At 48.4% G+C, this 22,032-nt stretch overlaps 1 protein-coding gene across 7 annotated transcripts; it reads left to right on the forward strand.

The window, feature by feature from the left end:
- Nucleotides 1-4,976: 4,976 nt before the first annotated feature.
- LOC1268257 (spondin-1) lies at nt 4,977-18,326 on the forward strand. 7 transcript variants are annotated; one of them, XM_061663146.1, is made up of 8 exons: nt 4,977-5,205; nt 11,609-11,970; nt 13,765-14,384; nt 14,484-15,350; nt 15,442-15,763; nt 16,459-16,623; nt 16,716-16,888; nt 16,982-18,326. In XM_061663146.1, exons 2-8 carry the CDS (start codon nt 11,748-11,750, stop codon nt 17,288-17,290), a joined length of 2,679 nt encoding a protein of 892 aa, XP_061519130.1. In that variant the 5' UTR covers nt 4,977-5,205; nt 11,609-11,747; the 3' UTR covers nt 17,291-18,326. The 7 variants fall into 7 exon arrangements, with proteins under 7 accessions (XP_061519130.1, XP_061519129.1, XP_061519132.1 ...); XM_061663145.1 differs by having other exon boundaries at nt 11,635-11,970; XM_061663148.1 differs by having other exon boundaries at nt 5,017-5,224; nt 11,635-11,970.
- Nucleotides 18,327-22,032: the final 3,706 nt, after the last annotated feature.

A 22,032-nucleotide genomic window follows, 5' to 3' on the forward strand; every position in this document is an offset into this window, starting at 1 on the left:
AAAAAAACCCGAACGAACGATAGTGGCAAGATGATAATAGTTGTGCACTTTTATGGTGTTTGCGTGCAGTTTAAGAAAGCACTTGATTGAGGATGAAACTACGGACTATCGATGAGCAAATTTGTAGCTGCTAGTGTGGCAATTGTAGCTGATACAGTAAACAAGTCCATGTTGGTGACTTTACCACGGAATATGATGCTAATTTCCGCGAACTCATAGCAGCAAACAACTATAATCTGATATTTACCTGAAAATTCATGCAATTTGAAATTGTTAGGAATACGATACATCTAACGAAACGATACCTATAATTATGACGAGAAGCTTCACAAAACTCTCCACGTTGCACATCATGTTTTCTACGAATAGTTGCGTCGGTACGGAAGCTCTGCGACCAGCACAGTGTTGCAACGCGAGTGCATGTACTCAAAATTCTTGGAATCAGCTCCACGCTCCATTAGAAGCGACGTGAGCGCCGTGGAAACCACACGCTGGCTCGGTGCACCGTTTGTCATCTGTCAGCTGCCAGCTTTGAATACCAAAACAACCTGTGACTCTACCTGCTCCAGCGTTGCTTCAGCAACGGCCTCCAGCAACAGCGAGCAGGCAGAGCGAGCAGGTGCTCGGCGAAAGAGGGCTAATACCGGTGGCCTGTTTCCGTCAATCTGTCACAATAAATATGCGATCACCGGTTGCGAATGCTAAGCACCAGTGCCCTGCTCGAGAGGATGAAATGCAATGCAAAAGGGCGTAAAAGGTTCCTCCCTCCCGGTGGGGGTTGGCGCAACCCCCAGCGGGCCGCGAGGAATCATTTCTCGCAAGCTGTTTGTAATCCACTCTTTGAACTGGTTTCCCCTTGTAGTTGTTTTCCTGCCAGCCTTTTTTTCTTGCATTTCTTTTCATCTTCCATTTCCTTATGTGCTCCCAATTGCCTTGAACTCTTCATGTTGCTACTTTAAAGAGCGTACCGCAAGAGCGTCAACCCGAGTCAACAGTGTTGTAGCCTTTGCTTGTTGGCGTTGGGTGCGTCAACACCGACACCACTTCGAGGGCCGGGCTGGGTCCTCGCCGAGTGCAACATTTCTAATGCACCTCAACGCGCAGCCCAGCCTGCTGCTTAATGCGATGGAAGTGTGCTCAAAACAACACGTCGGCTGCATAAGAAGCCACTTCAGACGGTGGGCGAGCATTTATAAATAGTGTTCGCATGAGGCTTTGCTGGGGCGTCAAGTCCGCTTCACATCCGTTGCACATTCACTTGAGCAGTGGCGTCCATTTAATGGTCAGAGGGGGATGAAAACATATTGGTGCCACATTCAGCATAACTAATTAGGTCTCAAAACCCATCGTAGCTAGAGGGATCGCTTTATTCCCTGAAACGGGTTTAATAAAATTATTTCCATCCTATGAATACGAATTAAAATACGAAGTAAAATGTGCCACAAAACCTCACGTTCGTTTCACCGTCTACCTCATTCTAGTTTAAGCTCCAGTGGTTTGGAAAAGTGATGAAACTGTTTTGCGCAAAGCAACACCGCATCAACCATCCAGTATGGGGCAAACAAGGCCGAGAAACCACCATTCTTCTTCATTTCCCGCCCGTCCGCAAACGAGCTTTCCAGCAAAACACGACAATCACATTTTGCACCCTGCAAACGAAACGAACCCTTTGGCCGGAAATAAAACTTCCACCAAACTAAGACGACGTGCCGTGCCCGCTCTCTCTCTCTCTCTCTCTGTTCCCCTGCTTCAATTCATTAGCATAATTTCATGCCTGCACACAGGGACACGCTCGGAATGTGTTTCCAATTACAAAACTCTGAGGCAGAAAGCAAATGCATTATGCATCAGCGAAACATAAACTCTCTCACATACGCGCGAAATACGTGTGAACAAAAAAGGCGAGAAAGAGAGAGAGAGAGAGAGAGAGAGAGAGAGAGAGAGAGAGAGAGAGAGAGCGAGAAAAAAGCGCAATGCTGGCCCAGTTGATTACTGCACGATGACGACGGCAGCAAACGATGTGGCGTGTGTGTATGAGTCTTCATTACGATGCAGATAGTTTAATTAACTCATTTGTGATGCACACAACGCCTTGGCCGCGGGGATGGCACCTTTTTTTTCGGGACTGGTTGTGTTTGAGTTAATTTATGGAGCAGTAAATGGGCATGAGATACACTTAAACATATGATGAGGAAGGACTATTTGGAGGAGAAGATTGGCTCAAAACAAAAAAGAAACTCTTTAATAGAAAGGTAAATAAAGAGCATAAGCTTTATGATGGTTGATTATGAAGTATCAGTGTGCGGCACACGTGCAGCTAAATCACAAAGAAGATTTACTTTACAAACTAAATATTAACCATCACAAACAAGTTAGCTCAAAGCGTAATCTGCCGCCGATGATGCGCCTGGAAAACATGTCAATCCCGCCGCACACATGTCGCAGCGCATCGCGAAGTAAGAAAGCCCAACTTTGCTTCACACACACACACACACACATGCTCCGTGGCACACATTTTTGCCATCCTTCCGGTAGAAGTTGATCCTTTCCCCTCGTGCTTCACACGCTCCACGGATGGAAAGTGTCGATAATGCTATCCTCAAGTTTGCCCGTTCCCCTTCGCACTTCGCACAGATACGTTGCGACAGTGAATAAATCACACACTTACACACTCCCGCTTTTGTTTCCCCATCTCTTTCACGCCGCGCCAGCAGCAAGCGAAAAACTTTCACTTTACGCGAGGAAAAATTAGTCCTTAGTCTCCGATTTGCGAACAATAATATATCACACGGTCGCGGTATCGTATCGGCAAAGCCCCGAGACACCAGACTGTGAGGCGCAAAGCGGGTAATGGGGAGGGTGATCGATCGGGAAGACGTGCAAACTTTGACGTACGTCTTGATGGCTTAATCAATACACTTATCTCATCACACACGCACAGAGTTGAAATATGCTCTCGTTTTTCCTCGTAGGTAAGGGATTTTGCTATTTTGCTTCTTAAGGAATAGATAAAATTCCACTAGAAATTGAAAGTTTGTAAGTGATTGGAAAAGTTACCACCAAGCGACATGCTTGTCGGGGTACAGCAAACAACTCCTCTTTAAACGTTATTTGTGCATGTGTAAACATACTGGCGAGTGCAAATGCTAGGGTAGGGTTGCATTAAATTGCACACTCTCTTTCCAGCTCACCGATTCGATTTAGCGGCTGGCAAAAACAAATTGCTCTCCCGAAGCTGGCTTTGATTAAGCCCCTAATAACCTGTCCCAATCACCACTGCCGGTGTTGCTTTTCCGCTCAAAATCTGAAAGCCAATTCCGGGCGATGTTTTTAATAAAAACTATTCGCTTCCTGCCCGTACTCACCACCTATTCTATCCACTTAAACTTGCATTGCAACGCGTGCAAACAATGCTGCCTGGCTTTCCAAATTTCCTGTACCGAAACACACACACGCACCCACACACACACACACACACACGGGCAGGAAAGAAATGACAATTCAATTTATCCCATCCTCTAGCTCTATCTCGCACCTCACTGTGGGTGTGGTTGTTGTTGTTTGCCACGGTACGTTGGCCACAAAAGCGCCACCTCCTTGCCCTTTTCTGTAGTCCCGCTGGTGGCGCTGAATACGTGCATAAAACCATAAACATATGAATGGGAGTAAGCACCGTGCCGCCCCCAACGCTTCCTAGCACAGTGCGGTACACAAAAAGAAAGCATTCACACGCCGGCCAAACGCCCGTGCCAGCAACACATGACGCTTATGCATATGCAATAACACACGGGAAGCTCGTATACAGTGATGGTGAAAAAAAAACACACACACACACACACACACACACACGGGACGAAACAGAGCGATCAGAATGAAACCTTCCCCGAAAACGGCATCAACTTTTCGCCCGCAAACACGCTGGCGTTCCCTCCCCCTCCCCCCCCTCTCCATTTTCCCAACAGCCAAACGGTGGCTGGGTGCCGATGGAGCTTAGCTTTTTAGTAAAATTTTAATAAACGTCATACCAATCCGTTGCCCCGGTATCGAGCGTGTACGAAAGGGCAGACACCCAACAGGGATTCAAAGGGGAGGATTCGGAAGGGACACGCGGGGTGGGAGGAGTGTGTATCAAACGTCCCGAATGTGCAGATCGCGAACAGTGAACGCATACGCGAGGAACATCATACAAGGGTTTGCGGTGAGAAGTTGTGTGTTATTGTGAGAAGCTGGCAGTGAGAATCGTTGAGTGAGGCCAAGCCAGTGAGACGGTGAGCACGCGTGTAATTTATTGCCGTTGAATATAGTTTCCAAACGATTATTAACATTTACTGGGTGGAATAATATGTAGAATTTCACCTCATTCTTGTTAAGCATTTAAATTGCATACTTCACGGCAAAGTCTATATTGCAAAGTAACAAAGTATGCAACCTGCATAGCATGGCGTCCACTGTTGCGCCTGCAGTGTATGCAATCTACATTACTTTGTGTATGAAAACGTTTGTGTTTTGAGCGCATTACTTACCATTTTTATTTACACTGCACAAAAACAGCGAAAGCAAATATTATCCCGCTCGAATGCAGCGCAATTGCTAGCCCAGCTATAGCGTAGCTTATCTTCTAATGCAATTTTGCCACATTTTATTGTGTCACTTTTTCCCCCCGAAACCAGAAATGCGTCCATGACAGGCAGCATTAGGACCAGGGTTTTTTTAAAATGCTATCTTCCATGCTCCCCCTACAACACGGTGCTGCATAAAAAACTGCGAAGCAATAGCATCATAATAAAGCTGCATGCTCTTCGTGTGCTCACCAAGCTGAGTGCCCTGCTAGCGTCCGATTCGTATAAGAAAAAAAACATACACTCAAGCTGGCTTGAAAGTGAGGCAAATTTTGCGTGAAATCCGATTTCAGCCCTGCTCGTGGGTGGAACTCACGAGAGCGAAACCGCGCGCACGAGCCGGTACCGAAGCGATTGGAGCTCACGCAGCATCCCGTGATGGTAGCGGCAGCGGCGAGGCCTTGCACAGCACTCTGGCGAGGACAGTTTATTTCGGAACGCGCAAGGAATCGCTCGTGTTCGTGCCGGATAGTGAAGCAACATTTTTGCACCATCAACAAAGCGTGGCCGCCGCAGTAAGCGTGAATTTATTGTTTCGCTTTTGCGTGGAGCAGTGAACGATTGTGCTGTGGTGGTGGTGGTTTTGGTGGGTATTTGCGTGTGATGTGCGTAGTACAGTGAAGTTGAAATGTGTCCCTAAGAAGATTCGTACAAAATGGAGCATAAATTAGCACACTATGTAGCGTGGTTTGCAACCTTTTGATTAAAGATTTAGTGCGAGAGAGCCAACAAAAGCAGGGCAGCATATAAATGGGCAAATTGCGCGTATGTGCTTGAAGATTATCACGCTCCACCATCTCAAGCCGAACGACGAAAGCCGCGCGATCCGTGTTTGCATGCTCAACGGTTGCGTGTTTCTCTGTGTGTCTGTGTGTGTGTGTGTGCGCGCGAGTCAGTTTAAACAAACGGAAACAAAACGGCTAGACATCGTGTGACGTGTGGTAAATGCAAAATCGCATACGCGATACTGTGCTGCTGATAATGTGGTTTGGCCTGTGTCCGGTACGGCAATCAGATGCCCTCCCAGCTGGCAACACTGCCACGGAGCGGGTCGTCGCCGTTTCCTATCAACTGTGGCGCAAAATAAGTGACCACAGCAAGCGAAAAAAAAAAGTTAATCTTCTCGCGTAGTCTTTGGGGGGAGAGCTGGCGGTTCAAGTGAATTTATACGTTGTGTGTGTATCTGTGTTTGTGTGCAATTGTAAATTGTTGTACGATAAGAAGCATTTCGAGCGAGAGGTGACTTAAAATAGCAACGCAAAAAAAAAACCACAACAAAAAAGCATCGTGTGTTTTGAGTGCAGTGTGTACTGAGACGGGATGTGAAGCGTGTGATAACACATTTTTCGGGAGCGTAGAGGATGCTGCAAATGCGCACAAAGGATTAACCAGCACGATGCGATGTATTTGTTCAGCGTTCTCCCCCCCCACCCCCCCCTTTCTCCCAAAGTGTTACAACAAACTCAACTAGCGCCTTGAAGCTGTCTACCATTGAACGTGACCTCCATCCCTGAACGCAGCGCTTTTCTCGCCGAATCGAACGCAAAGTCGTTTCGTATCGATGCGCAACACGCTTACACACACTGTATGCGACCTTGATTTAGGGTGACGGAGGTGGTGGTGGGCGAAGAGATGTATAAATAAATCTTCACCTTCACCCTTCTATTTCCATTCCCCTCGTTGCCTTCCACAAGCGTAAGCGCTCCCGGTTTTTTGTAATTGTTTTGCTGCGCGCATCGAACCCGGCGCTGTCCGTTTGACGGCTGGGAAGCACGGCATGCGCAATATAACTTCATGCGTGCACGCACGTGGGCACGCGGGCACAAACGCAACAGCTCGCACGCGCGAGGTTTGTTTCTTGCGCGCGAGGATGTCAATGAAATGTGATACCGATATGCAACACAAATAGCATCAATTACTCGAGAGGAAGTGGTCAATTTAAACGGACAGCTATCCCTGATATTGATCCGCTTTTGCGTGCAATTGATGCGGCGACCTTTTGGAAGGTGATAACTGTTAACACCTAACCGGTCGTTTGGCGTTTTAAACATCCTTCAATTAGCAGCAATTAATGGCTTCCCATCGCAGGGTGGTATAATATTTCGCGCACGATTTAATCGAAAGCAATTCGCATGTTTGAAGGGCAGCTGTGCCAAGGTCAGCCATACTCAAGGTTTCATCAAAATTGATCGTCATTTTTCCGCATTGCGGTTTACCCCTCCAGTGGGAACCGGCCACCATTGCAATCTTAATCCAGCCGATGGAGCTACGGCTCTGTGCACACCCATAAAGCATTAAAAACAATTTATCAAACCGGTCAGTCCGGTACGATAAATGCCTTGTGGGGGAGTGGTATTCAACGGCTATTGCCTCAATCATGCCTACCCCGAAGAAGATTCCGGTAGCATTTTACGGCTGCCTGCAATGAGCTTTTTTTCTTCTTTTTCAGTAGCAAAATATATACTCTACAATACCCACCCACTATGGTGGCGTCTCGAAAATTGGAACTTTTCTGCAGAGAGACACATAGCAATACACACACACACATACACCGAAAAAAAGAAGCAGAAAGATGCCATTATTCTTCTGCGGCCCGGAGCTCCAACTGTACCGGATAGAGAGACCGGGCCGGGCCAGTTTTATTGTCCACTTTGTTGCGATTTGCTTAATTGCTATCGCAAGGGCTTCACCAGCACAGCACAATGTCTGACCAAGGACAGGCTTTTTGCCCCTCCTTTCCTCTCGTTCTGCTCCTCCTGCAGCGTCTAAAGGTGTCCCTATTTGGAGGAAATTAGGGGCCCGGACTGCCGGTCCTGCGCCCGTGGGGTTCCCACCCTCAGGTTTTCCATTTATCAGCATCATTTTCCATGCGGGGGGGGCAACCCGAAACAAAACTAAACCGGAACAAGCACGGAGAGGTATGGGAACAAAAAAAAGATGAACACACACACACACAATGTTGTCCTTCATAAAGCCCTTTTCTCGAGCGAGAAGCAAGCAAAACGAAAAACAATAATGGTTTTGCATTAGGTCAAACGGTTTAGTCTTTGTTTTGTCCAGCCATACTGGGGGGGGGGGGGGCGGCGTTAATAGGGTGGGTTTGTAGTAGGTGTAGGAGGGAAGGCTAACAAGCACACTAATAAAAAGAAACTAATAAAAGTTGTCCGCACAGCGAAACACACTAAAGCTAATTGAGCATTCCGTGTTTGTATGTGTTTGTGTGTCGATGGGTGCACACTTTAGCAAAATTGAAAGTGAATTGAAATGTGTTTTACGTTCATTTGCGTGCCAGTTTTGGGGTGTTGGGGTGCTTTTCCCCGGACGCTTGAGTCCAACCACAATTTACTGTAATGCTCACACACTCCAACACTGAAGTCGGTGCGACTCACAGCCGGAAGCCATTATTTTGCTCACTCACACCACAACCACGCTGCAAAGTTTAAGGCGCTTTCCACAGCTTCCCATTTTCCCCCAGGCGCGCAACAGTGTCGCCGGAATCGAAGGAGGAAAATTAAAAGTGCAAACAGCGCACGGACGATGGGGGAAAAAAAACACAGCAAGGAGACGAACATTACTACCACTACCATGTCCAAACAAATCGCGTCTGGTGTGGGAGCGAAGGCGGAAAGGTCGGAAGAGGACGGCATGGCGAAGGGAAGGATAAAAGTGTGACTGTTTGTAAATAAACAGAAAACAACACGCAACGTCAACACCGCGTCAATTTGGGGGAAGAGGAGGACGCGCGCGTGTGCTGTCACCTGAGTGGATGAAAGGTTCCTCGCTTGCATCCAGTCACGTGCACTGCGTGAAAGAAGGAGCACAAAGAATAGCGGGGAAGGAGGAAAAGTGCTCCAAAACACAAGCACTACCACGAACTTTGGGTTGATAAATGCCTCGGGGTGTAGGACACCCCGGTAGGAGGTGAATTTCCGGCAGGTTTTGGAGCAGCGAGTGTGGCAAATGAAGAGCGCAAGAGAGCGTCTCGTTGGGCGATTGTTGATTGTGTAATGGAAATGGTGCCAGAGATAGGTTATTTTTTGTTGGTTGGCTGATGTTTCAGCTGGCACTCTGATGATAAAATACTATCTTGTCGGACGCTGCGAGACGGTCATCCTGTAAATTCAATGTTTGTGATAGCTTTTAAGAGCAGAGCCACAAAGAAAATAGAGCCATTGTTGGTTTTTGGTGCCCTGTTTCGTGTGTAGCGTTGAGGGCTGTTCGTTCAAGTGGAATAAAGCTCCGTTTTGTGTGTTTCAAAGTAGAAGATTTTTTCCCCGAAATGCTTCAAAAACACTTTACAGATTGTCGTCCTTCAATGCAGTCTAGCACAGGACAGGAATAATGGGGTTAGGTCTTAGGCAAACCATAAAGTATGCCGTTTTAAGTTGTAATTTCCGTAGTAAATCTCTGACACGTGTCTCATGACATACAGTTTACTATCAAAGATCCTTACTTCATGTCAAAATTCTACCAAAAAGGCAACACATTCCCAATCTTGCTGTTGTGACTGATCGTCCCAAAATTGTAATGCACGTGTTGGTCTGCATTGTTCTGAAATTCATACCGAACAAAACTCACCATACATGCGAAAACCACGAGTAACAGACACCTTTTGCGTCCTTTTTTCCCCTGCATAAAACATTCATCAAAACGGACGCCACGTATGGGATGGTCAGACACCGATTCATCAATAAAATATTTCGCATGAAATGGATCGCCACAAGGACAATGCTCCTTACTGGCTCCTTGGTGTCCTTGGGCGATGAGGGTGTGAGTATTTTCTTATCAAACTTAGTCCAGCCCAGACACATCCAGTTGGTGAATTTCGATCCCAACCAGCTCGCTGCTGGCAAAAAAAGGTATTCATCGGTCTTTACTTTTGCCTCATTCTCATCTTTCGCTCCAACGTTTGGAACTTATCGGAGATGAACTTTGGAAGGGCAAAAAAAAGGTTGCAGCTTATACAAAAAAGATGTGCAAACTTCACACACACACACAGCACAGTAAGCTCTCTCCCCTATCGGTAAAGCTGCTTAGTGGCGTAACGATTACTTCGAGAACTTGGGGCGTAAAGTCTCACCAGGGAGAAGATTCCACACCAGGCGGCCATTTCTGGAACTATCTGGCGTGATAGCACAAGGGGACTTTGGTGTGAAAGGGGCTTTGCCGAGGGGCGCGCTCCAAGGATGATGTTCTGCGGCTCACCGAAGCTCATCATCTATCATGCATTACAACGAGGGATGGTCGCCCAACGCAATCTCGCCCATAACCATTCGCGGGCGCATAATTTATCTAATTATCACTAAAGCTTGCTACAAACGGGGGAGCAGAGTTGCAAGCTCTAGACGAAGGAAGGAGGACAGGAATAATCGCTCCACCGCAGCATTAATCTAATTAGCTTAGCGGCCAGAAATGCCGCAACGTGTGGCCAACAACAAAAAGACGCCCCAAACAGAGCAGCCACGCTTCCACTAATCTGCGCTTAATGTCTTTGTAAACAGTTTGCGGTAGTTGAAAATTTAGTTTCCCTCGTCTCTCAGTGATGGTTTCCGATTACAGGATCAGTTTGCATCGCCAAGAAAGTGTGCAATTCCAATCAGCCTTCACCGCAGACGTGTCAGAAAAAGATGAAATCAACCGATTTGTGGTTATGTGTTATGAATAACTTTAACAACCATCGAGGGCCCTGGATGTACTGGGATCACATTATTTGCTGGCGTTCGCAGTAGTGTTTACATACACTCAGAGCAACCGCAATCGACATACAAAAAAGGAGGAAAAAGTGCAGGATGGGAGAGTGAATATCTGTCGATGAAATATTTATTGAATAACGCCACGGGAAGCAGCTGCATCCAACGGTGAGGCAAGACATCACGCCAAGGCACAGGCAGCAATATTCATTCACAGGACTACATTCTGTGCCGAGGGGCGTTCCGGGAAGGTTTTCTTATTGTGGAACGCTGCGTCAGGCACTGCCACCGGGTGGCACAGGAACAGATGCCCACCAACAGAGGGCAAAAAAAACGGCAAGCTTTCCAATCAACATGCAGCCGTTGGTGCAGTCGGGTGAAAAAGTGCTGCCACAGTACTGATCACTAGTACGCTTAGGTTCGATATTGCTTCCGGGATGGGGTAGAAGAATTTGAAACCGGAATCGAACGGGTTTATCATAGCAGCAGCATCAACTCTGGTGCCTTAGCAGCCATTGGGTTGAGATTTATGCGAATCGGAAATTTACAGCAATAAAGCCACACATTATTTTGCAACGTGTTGTTTGTTGACTCGAACACAGAGGCTTGGGCCGATCAATCGTAGCAACACGAGCTCCCAACGTTCGCTGCAGTAGCAATACACACATGTCACGGCATGGACGCGTCGAGATTAATACCACTGCTCTCAAGGTGGTGGAATTTACTCGAATTGACCATCATGCTCGTACCAACACCAGCCTTCAAGGCTGTTTACGAGCCCCGTTGTTTGGCCCGCTGCCAGTACGTGTATGTTCAATACATGTCAGTCGCAGACTCGCACAACGCTGATAACCTATCGACCGGGACCGGGGTCCGTTCCCAACACTTTTCGCTACGGCCGCGCTACGGCCAATCTATTCCCATTTCCAGCTGCGATGCTCCGATCCGTGCCGTGAGTGTGCTGGAAATTTCGTGGAGCACGCGAGCGCTTTCTGGAAAGGTGGAAATGTATTACAGATTGATTTGACGTTGCAGCAAACGTGACGGGCGACGGGTAGAACACATTCTCGTGCTGGTTGCATTTGCACCAAAGTTTGCTGTATCATGGTGGAATTGCGATGGTGTTTTGTGCAAAAGGATAATGGAATTTCTTGAAACCAATAACAAATTTCAGCCTTAAACTATGCAATCCGTAGGACAAATGTCATTTTATAAGCTAATATATAATTTTATGAATATCGTTTAAATAATACTATGTAAGAACCTTGAATACATCTTCTAAGCATCAAATATTTGAAGTCCTGTATATTTCCATCTCCATTTAGGATTATTTGTTAATCCAGTGTTAATCGTCAACCGAGTACACCATTTGCTGCGCCTGAATGTAGGCAGTGCACCCACAATTAAGCTACCGAAAAACAAAACACAGACACACAACATGCGCTCCATACGAAGGAGATCCCCGTGTCGACTGCTAACCAGCGCCTTCGTCCTGCTGCCCCTGTTACTGCTGCTGCTCGACGGTACCCAGCTAGCCCGGGCCCTCCGCTGCGACCGCTCGCCCGAAGGTTCCGGGGCCAACAAATCGCCCGCGGATGGACGCTTTCGGCTGCGCATTTCGGGCAACCCGGAGAAGTACGTGCCCGGCGAATCGTACACCAGTGAGTATTGTCATCAGAGTTTTGTGTTTTTCGCTGTCCTTTTTTTCTCTCTCCTTTCCGCTTATTTCCGCTTCATTTCCGACCGACTGTCACTGTCAGATGGACAGGCGGGCGCCGTTTTCTCTCCCTCCCATCTATACGCTGCAAAATGTCATAAATCCTTATTTCGGGAGCCAACGAGCCACGGCGCACCCGCGCACCAAATTCAATTATCGATCCGAGAGCGTTTTTCGGTAATCATCATCATTACGGGGACGCGAGCAAAGGGGTCTGGTCGCCGCTTTATGGCCCTGGATTACCCACCCGCCAGGCCATTTCGCTGTCCGGCGAGTGCGGCAAAGTGAAGCTTTTACATCGTTTACTTTTCGATTATCACTACATCCACCATCCGCGCTGTCCAGGGGACGTCCAGCACGGGTGGAAGGATTAAGCCCCCTGTCTCACACGAAATCCAATTCCCTCGCCAGCACCCAGCAGCGCCTGATGGTTCCATTTATCTTCTCCATCTTTCGCTTCCTACACGTTCCAATCTAAAATCAAACCGAATTAATAGAGAAAAGCCATCCGGGCGAAACGAGCGAGAAACCACTCGTACGCCCTCGGAGGTTCAAGTGTCAATATTGGATTCTGCATCCGTTATTGAGGGCTCGAGAAGGCAAGATGCAAGCCGGTCCGAACAGAAAGTGGAAGGCCCATGTTCTACATTTCGATTTCGGTGCGCCCGGAAAGGGGAATGGGCAAATCCCGAAAAAGCTTCACTCGTTATCTGGACTTACGGATCGGGTCTTTTGCTTTCACTCTGCTCCGGAAAGCGTAGCCTTTACCCGGAGCTTACACTCCTGGACCTTATGTAAACATCCTGGAAAGAGTGAAAAAACACGGAAGTGGGCAGGCACACATACACAACTGGAAGGCGTCCGATGGTACGATTTCATGTTAATGGCACTGCTTTTCTGCTCCTGGAATGGACATCTCACTCTACTCTGTTGTAGTGTCGACCTAATTGACAATTTAAAATCATGACCACATCGTACCACATAGTAGCATCGGGCATTATCTTCAAGCAAAAATCGATCGAGGAAAAATGAACGCATTAAAAAGAAAGCCCATACAGCAGGACTCTGGAACATGGATTCATACCGATTTCCTATCCAGCAATTCAGCCCTCCCAATCCCAATGTTCGCCCAAAGTCTGAAGCGAACCGTTTGCGTCCTGTGTTGGTGCGTTCGTCGATGTCAAAGCATAATGTAATTAGCAGAAAATATTAAACCTTCCCCACGCCTGTGCAGCTTCCTGTCAATGATTGGCGTGACCGTTGAGAGGATTATTGAACGATGCGGGATCGAGTCGTAGGGATGAAAGCGAAAATTGCATTACAAAAAATTAATACCACCCTCTGCCCCGAGCTGTCCGGCGTGTTCCCTTAGGTCCTCCCTGTCCCGTATCATCGCTCTCTTTTTGTGGTTTCTGTGCCACGATATCTTCCGGGAAGAGGGAGCACGCTGCTTACGGCGGTGTTTTGTGTCGCATTATTGAACTTTGTCCTTGTGCTTGAAACGCTCGACCGTACCGGCTGCTGTTACTGACGACCTTTGGGGACTTTCCAATACCTGATTCCTCGGGCAAAACCGAACCACAACATCGTTCGCATTGCTCGTACAGGGAACCAGCGGGATTCGAAAGAGCAGCCCAAGCTTGAAGGAAGAAGATTGAATTGTTAATTTCACCTGCATATCCATTGACCCTGTGCTTTGTTCTTCGGTCCGTTTTCTCCTCCCCTTCTTTCCCTGCAGTAAGTCTCGTCGGCATCCGGTCGATGCAGGTACCGCACAAGTTTTCCGGCTTCTTCCTCGCGGCCGAGAAGGACTTTTCGCTGGTGCGCGGTGACGCAGCGCCGTCGGGCGTGCACAACGTTGGCACCTTCCAGCTGTCGGGCGATGCGCTGACCAAGTTCAGCGAGCGCTGCCCGAACGCGGTCACCCAGACGAACTCGCTGCCGAAGAGCGAAATCCAGGTGAACTGGGTGGCGCCGCCGGCCGGCAGCGGTTGCATCGCGATTCGCGCGACGGTCGTGGAGCACCGGGACGTCTGGTACATGGACGATGGGCCGCTGAGCAAGATTTTCTGCGAGGACGAGGCCGACTCGGTCGACACGCAGCCGCCGGTGCTGAAGGAATGTTGCGCCTGCGACGAGGCCAAGTACGAGCTGACGTTTGAGGGGCTCTGGTCGAGACACACGCACCCGAAGGACTTCCCGTCGAACGGGTGGCTGACGCGGTTCAGCGACGTTATCGGCGCATCGCACACGGTCGACTATCGGTTCTGGGAGTATGGGCAGGTGGCGAGCGAAGGGTTGAAGCAGGTGGCGGAGCACGGTTCCACCCGGATGCTGGAGAGTGAGCTTAAAAATCAGGTAAGTGTAGGGGAATCGGATCGAAACTTGGATGGTTCCAAGTTGATGATGTGTGAAGTGAGTTCTCATGGTGGTGGGGTTTTCCTTTTCCTATTCCAGAGCGATAAGATCCGCACCATTATCAAAGCGCGCGGTATCTCCTACCCCAACGTGACCGGGAAAACGTTTGCCGTGTTCCGTGTCGACTCGAATCACCATCTGGTGTCGATTGTATCGATGCTGGACCCGTCCCCCGACTGGATCGTCGGTGTGTCCGGGCTCGAGCTGTGTCTTACCAACTGCTCCTGGATCGAGAACAAAATCCTCAACCTGTACCCGTGGGACGCCGGCACCGACAGTGGCCCGACGTACATCTCGCCCGACCAGCCGACCAATCCACCGGAAGTGATCCGACGCATCAAGTCCAACTACCCGAACGATCCGCGCTCGCCGTTCTACGATCCATCCGGGACGGAGATGAAACCGCTCGCCCGTATCTATCTGTCCCGTCAGCGGCTGTACGAGAAGAACTGTGACGCGGATAATGAAGAGGAGAACGAAACGAAGCAGGCCTGTGAAACGGAATCGTGGTCCGATTGGACGGATTGCAGTTCGCGCTGCGGAAAGGGCAAGCAGACGCGTCGCCGCATCTACAAGCATCCGATGAAGGCGAAGCAGGCAGAGTGCAAGAAGAAACTGTTCGACAGGCGCCCGTGCGTCGGTACGGATCGCGATTGCGACTACAACAGTCAGGAGATTGAGGAAGCGTACCAGAGCGACCCGGAGTGTGAGGTGACCGAGTGGGGCCCGTGGAGTGAGTGCAGCTCGCCGTGCGGCAAGGGCAACAAGACACGCTCCCGGAAGTACAAGAAGAAGGGCGCTCGGAAGAAGTGTGAACGGCTACCGAACCCGCCAATGCTGCAGCAGACCGTGCCGTGCGATGAGGACTGTGGAGGTGACATTTCGCAACCTGTCCTGAGCTCGGATGTAACTATCAAAACGATGGCGTGTCGGTGGGGAAGGTCTGTGCGATGCTAACCCTTCTTCTTCTTCTTCTCTCGCGTGCCGTTTATTGCAGATCAATCCCAAGTGCAAAATGACGCAGTGGTCCGAGTGGAGTCCGTGCAGTGTGACGTGTGGGTTGGGCCGTAAAATGCGTACCCGCATGCCCATCAACAAGAGCATGAGGACGCACCACAAGCGGTTCGTGAACTACTACATGACGCGCCGGCGGATGACGGCATTGGATGAGGACGAGGACAGCGAGGAGGAGGATATGGGTGATGACAACGATCTGCACATTACCGACCAGAACGATCCGTGCTACGGGGTGGAGACGGTGGAGGAAGTTACTTGCGGCCATGATTTGCCCCCGTGCGATGGACTCTATGGAGTGCCAGGTAGGTGTGAGTCTGGGCGCAGCGACCAGAACTGGTGTTGGTTTGATATCAATGCTTGGGTTTGTATGGGATAATGAACAGATTAATGTCCCGTTATGGCCCACGAATAGTTCCAGTACCGTTATGAGTGAAGTAACTGTTCCACCACGAAAATGAATTCAGAATCAGAATAAGAACCAACCTGAGAACCGAAATGGGTTATGTATCAGTTCCAAGACCAGATTGGGATTCTAATCAGTCCTAAAACCGGAACATGTCCAAGATCCGTCTCAGAACCGTTTTGAAGTTCCAGTAAAGGATTGGGGTTGGAAGTGTGTTGGATAACCGTTCCAGAGCAGATAAAGACCCAGGAATAGTTCCAGGATAACAATAGAATCAGTATCAGATCTTGGGGAGGAATGTTTTTCAACTGTTTCAAGCCCGGTATCGATTTTGAATCTGTTCCAGAGATCAGCTTTTGATCAATTCTAAGACCGCTCTTGTTTTGACACCAGTTCCATCACTGACATTGGTTAGCTGTTCCTTCCATGATCGAAATGTGTCCGGGATCAGTTTAAGCACCAAACGGATTCCAAAATAATCCTGGAGATATCTCAGAATTGGCTTGCATAGTCTTTTAATTGGTCCAAATTATCTAGTTCACTGAAACTAAACATCTGTTCCTAACATATTGGATGTCTTCATCTCCCTAATAGAACTCTGTTTCCTGGAACCGAAACCGGGCAATTGTCGCGACTCCCAGACACGCTGGTACTTCGATAGCGATAAGAACGACTGCTCGATCCTTTTCTTCACTGGATGCGGTGGCAACAACAACAACTTTATGTCCCGCGAGGACTGTTTGGATACGTGCAGTAAAGGTAAGGTGTTACAAAATGACAACCCCAACGGTGCTTGATACGCTTGAAATGACCGGGTTTTCGTTTGTTCTTTGCGCTTCCCGTTCCGACAGATCGTAAATTTACCAACATTCCGATACGGGACCAGATCAGCACGAACAGTGCGGGCGGTGGTTCCGACTACGGCTCGGACCTGAAGCAGGACTGCAAGACGTCACACTGGAAGCGGGGCCCGTGCAACGCGACCTGCGGCGAAGGCTTCCGCGTGAAGAGTCGCACAATTCTGGTAAGACTAGCCACGACCAGGACCGTGGTGCATGCTGAAATTTAACGCACTTTTGCATTCCATGTACGTTCCTTCTTTGACACGCACGCACAGGTGCATCCGTCGAACGGTGGCCAGCGATGTCCGCGGAAGCTGCGCAAGGTCGAGCGGTGCTTCGTGCACTGCGACTCGTCCCGCCACGACACGAATCCCTCGTGGGGCCCCAGCACCCGCTACGAGCCGGAACCGATCGAGTGCGAGTACTCGGCCTGGTCCGCGTGGTCACCGTGCAGCAAGACCTGCGGCGACTATGCCGTGCAGCAGCGCACCCGCTACGTGCTCAATCCCGAGAACGCTCGGTTCTGTCCGCACCGGCTCGAGGAGCGGAAATGTGATATCATGCCTTGCCTGTTGGGCAAATAGAGCCGGGCCGGTTTGTGACCCAGGTGCCAATGGTGGCGCGGTCGTCCGACGACGATGATGCAAAACTCGTGCAGGACAGTCGTGGCCCGTTAGATTTATTTCCGCTCACTCGCGCTACGTATATAGGTGTGTAGTGTGTGTATGTGTACATCGCACGGCCGTGGGTTGAGTTAGAGAGTGTTAGAAGCAGCACCAAAAAAAGATGGAAGTGATGACTCCAACGCGACAGGAAGCAGAAATGTGGTCGCTCTGTTGCATCGTTTTTTGTGCACTCTGTTTCCCGATACATCTCATCGATTGCATCGATATTTTATGTATCTATATAGTTTTTTGTTTTGTTTTATTATTCCTCACCCCCCTTTGAGTTGTCGGACATCCCAATCCGACATTGATGAATGAAGCGCAGCTGCGCCGTCGTGGAACGTGACGGGAAAGCAGAAGCTAGTGGCGCTCGAAACCCTTCCGGCTGAAACCAAACATAAATCTAACCACGGTCTGTTTTGGTATCAGTGTGAGGTTCTTTTTTGTAACGAAAGTGGTATTAGTTTATGGAGTTGAAGGATTAAAAGCAGAACGGACACACAATCTAGACATTAAACACAACAAAAACCACACACGAGATGGACAAAACGAGATATAAAGGGGGAGAGAGAGAGTTAGGTCCAATATTAGTACACAACTGAACGCACTAACATGAACACAAACACATTCACACTCACACACACACACGGACGCAGGTGAAACAGCAGTGTACTATCAGTAGACCGAGCACATTGGTAAGCTCACCGGCAGATCCTGGGCCGATGATTGCACCGAGCTTTGCATTTTACAGCGCGTTCAGAGCGTGTGCCCGCCGTTAGTGCGACGCAGTGCGAGAGCGATTTGTATGTACGTTTGATGATATTATGATTGAGTGGAAACAAGCGAGCGAAAGAGGGTTGCACAATCTGAATGACAAATAATTAAATGCAAACATCATGTATCCTTCTAATAATGCGATCAAATAAATTGGAGTACAGTAGCGGTAGCGTTAGTATATTGTTCTGCTTTTCACTGATGTGCTGTGTGTTCAATAGAATTCCAGGAAAGCACGCGTAGCTTATGAGTAAGTATCAAAGGGCGAAATCTTTCTACCACGGTTGTTGTACAATATCACGGAAAATACAGCGTCATATGACTGTCCTCAGTAACTCTCTGTTAATTTGTTCTGAAAAGCCCAGTTGGTAAATTTCTGATAATGTTCTCTGAGAAGCAGATTTTTGAGATTTCTGAGAAGCATGCTTGTTCTTAGTTCATAGATTGCATAGCTGTAGGAGTTAGAAATCTTTAAAATGAGTTTTTAGTACACACATTGCATAACTTTAGGAGTTTCAGAGTTTCCTCTTAGTATTTCACTAATAAAATATATCTAAAACTATCCTGCTTCTCTTACTTATCAAAACACCTCACCAGGAGGCCGTTCTATATCGATTGACACTGAAACGTACGACCACCGGAATGTTCGGTAATTTTTAGCGTGCAAAGCGGATCAATGTTCCAAGAATAAACATGCAACTCCCAGAGGAATTCTGATAACTACCAACAATGTCCTCACTGCACGTATCTTTCTACCAGCAAAAAGGTCTACGGTCTAACCAGTCCTACTCTCGGTGGCGATGGTTACACATTCGCTCGAGCAGTCCGAGCAAGAGCAGTGTCGGGGAGTTTGCCAACCCTTAAAAAGGTAATGGGCATCGGGCCTTAAGAATACACCACAGCCATGGGCCCCCCTGGGATGATGATGTGGCATGGAAAATGAGAAACAATAGAGATGCGTCTTGGAGATTGGTACACATTTACCTGCATCCTCGCCATACACATCCCCAGAAAGGTAGATAAGGCACCCCGAAGCTAGACGTTCACGTTCCGAAACCAAACATCCGCCTTGGGTTTTGTGCTGGGGCCAGCATCCGGTTCGTCCATGGGATTTCCCATGATGATGGTTTTAACTTTTCGATTCTGGTACCTATTATGAGGTGCCCTGGTTGTTGTTCGATACTGCTGGAAGTTATTTTGGGTGGTAGACACGGCTACATTTTCGACTCAAAAAACGTACCACTTTAGTCAACATGAAACGTATCAAATATTGCATGAACAAGAACGTTGACGAGGTTTCATTGCGCTCCCAAAATTAACCAATAGTTTTTGTTTGTCTAAAAACATATGCTTGAAAACAAAGAAACATGCACCGGTTTGTAGACCCAGATCGAAAGCGCACAACTAAAAATGTGGCTTTACCACCAGCACAGCACAACGTACACGGTACACTCCAGGCATTCTAACCGGATTTATCATCGTACGTGACACAACAAACTCTCCTTCTGGTTTCCGTAGGCAACGTGAGCCACTCGGTCGAACGTGTTTTATTGTCAGGCAGCAGCTCCAAATGCCATGCAGCGAACAATGCAATATGCAGCCGGCAAAATGTGGCATTTCGCATTCGATACGAAACGTCGATCGGCTCGGGCAAGTTGGGGGGGACTAAGCCATCGATTGTTAAGTGCAGCGATGAATGTCAATAAAAATATTGTCATCCGATCCGCTCCACTCTCCTCGCTTCTCGCTAATTGGCTGAAATTGATTGTGCAGCTAAATTGATTTGCAAATATTGGATAAAAAAAGGAATGTTGGCGATCGGAGAATTGCACAATGGAGAGAGATGAGGTGTATAACAAAAAGGATTTTAGTAAATTAAATTTTCTGCGAAGCATAGAAAAATATAAAAAATCTCCGTTCATTCATTGATAATAATTTCTAGAAATTTCAAAGCTTTCTTTCAAATATTATTTGAAGCAATGAAATCAATTAGGTACATGATTTTTCCCCAATTATTTTTTGTTTTGAAAACCATCACATCACGTCATCGTCATTATTGTATTCTTTCCCATTATCATGCCCTTGGATTCGGTATAATTTTATCCCAATGCTTGAATACTACGATGAATAAGGTTTCCAAGTAACATAAATTTGTATCCCTCTCGTCGGCCATATTTTCTTCGCTCTCTCTCTCTCACTCGTTCTTTATTACAATCTTTACGACGCGCCGAATGCTCTCAGGTGCGAATATCATTACTTTTAATTGTCAATTATCACAGCATTAGACTGTGCGAGCCGTTTTATCATAACGCCTCAACGCTTAAGTGCTGCCATTCTGCCAAATACATCGTCTGACCCCCCTCCCCGCCTTACCCACCCTCTCCGACGACACGTCACGTGCTGCTGCCAGTAACAGTTCTGAAACTACTGTCCTTCCGGATGTCGCCGACCGTTTCTGCTGGCACACACAGTGTGGCACACTCAGGAACCGGACCCATTACGAGCTCCTTATTGCGCTCGTATCTTTCGGTGTCGTTTTGTACCGGATTTAGCTGTGCACGAGGGGGGGGGGGGGAGGAGAAAGAAGAAGCTTTTTGGTGGCCGTTGGTGACGGTGGTGTGGTACTTTAAAGAAGATGACGATTAGGCAGACGACACTCACGTTCGAAACCACAATCGTGTCGGAAGTGTCCCAGTAGCGCTCCCTTTAATGCTCTCAGCCCAAGCAGGCCAACATGAAGAAGCCGGCGAACGGTACTCCGTCGGGAGCAAGATGTCATACCCGTTTCAACTCATTTGGAGCAGTGTCAAATATCAAACAATCCCATTTCGCCCCATCCTTCCGGGATGCTGTCGGCTCAAGTTTCCCGCTCTTAACGAAGCGCACAAGCTCGGGCGGAGTTTTGAGCTCGCAATCGGACATAAAAATATGAAAACCAACCCAACAGAGGGCAGGCAGGCTGCTAAGGACGCGAAAAAACGACTGTTCGCCTTCGCCCAAAGCTCCTCGGGGACACAATTTAGCTGTCATGTCACGGGTGACAAATGACTAACGTACATCGTGTCGCTGGTTTTCGTTCGCCTTTTGTTGCCCACTGTTTCACATTTGACTCGTACGATCCGTGGCGCTACACGTGGCTGGGAAATGCTCTCATCGCAGGAGCTTCTTATAAATCCCTCCGCAATAGGAACAGACAAGGTGTAGCGGTGAGCGGACAGGGACACCCGTAAAGCTTGTTTCTTCGTGCACGTACATTGGAAGTGACATGAAACTTTAACCCGGCGAAATCACTCCCAGCAACTCAACACCCTCGGAAAAACAAAGGAACAAAACATCTCAGACAGACACACAGACAGACAGACGGAACCGGGCCGCGGATCAATGACAACGCCGGCTCCTCCATCACTCCACCACTCGTCCAACGCCACCAGCGAGTCAAACTTTTAATGAACCAGATGGCCTGCGATGTTTGCAATGTAACCTGCTGTTAAAGTATCACCGGAGTGGCGGAAGTTTCCCCCCGGTCTTCCGGCCGACACTCTGCAGACGACGTCACCGGAGATTCCGTTCCCGGACTGTCACGGAGACTTTTCCGATTGTCGTTGAAACGATGCAGACGATTCCCATTATTCAGCTCGATGGCAATAGCAATGTCGAAGAGAATTTAAGACGCAACTTGCCGTCAAAACTTCGTTGGCCATCGTTGGATGCTTCGCCAGGCCTCAGGCATCGCTTCCCACATCCCCACGGAAGAAGTTGGAATGTTCCTTTTCTGAACTTTCCATTCCCATCGTTTCTCAGTCACCTCCCCTTCCCAACCAGCGGTGTGCTGTCGGCACACTTTCGGCCCAATAAACATAATTCCTTATCATCATCGTCCGGGTAGT

This window comes from Anopheles gambiae, chromosome 3 (genome assembly GCF_943734735.2).
Source record: "Anopheles gambiae chromosome 3, idAnoGambNW_F1_1, whole genome shotgun sequence".
Classification (NCBI taxonomy): Eukaryota; Metazoa; Arthropoda; class Insecta; order Diptera; family Culicidae; genus Anopheles; species Anopheles gambiae.

Excerpts from the sequence above, each read along its gene's own strand:
- LOC1268257 (XM_061663146.1), top strand. The coding sequence starts at position 11,748 with ATGCGCTCCATACGAAGGAGATCCCCGTGTCGACTGCTAACCAGCGCC. Across the intron at positions 11,971-13,764 it reads GCCCGGCGAATCGTACACCA|TAAGTCTCGTCGGCATCCGG; the intron begins GTGAGTATTGTC and ends CTTTCCCTGCAG. Across the intron at positions 14,385-14,483 it reads AGAGTGAGCTTAAAAATCAG|AGCGATAAGATCCGCACCAT; the intron begins GTAAGTGTAGGG and ends TTCCTATTCCAG.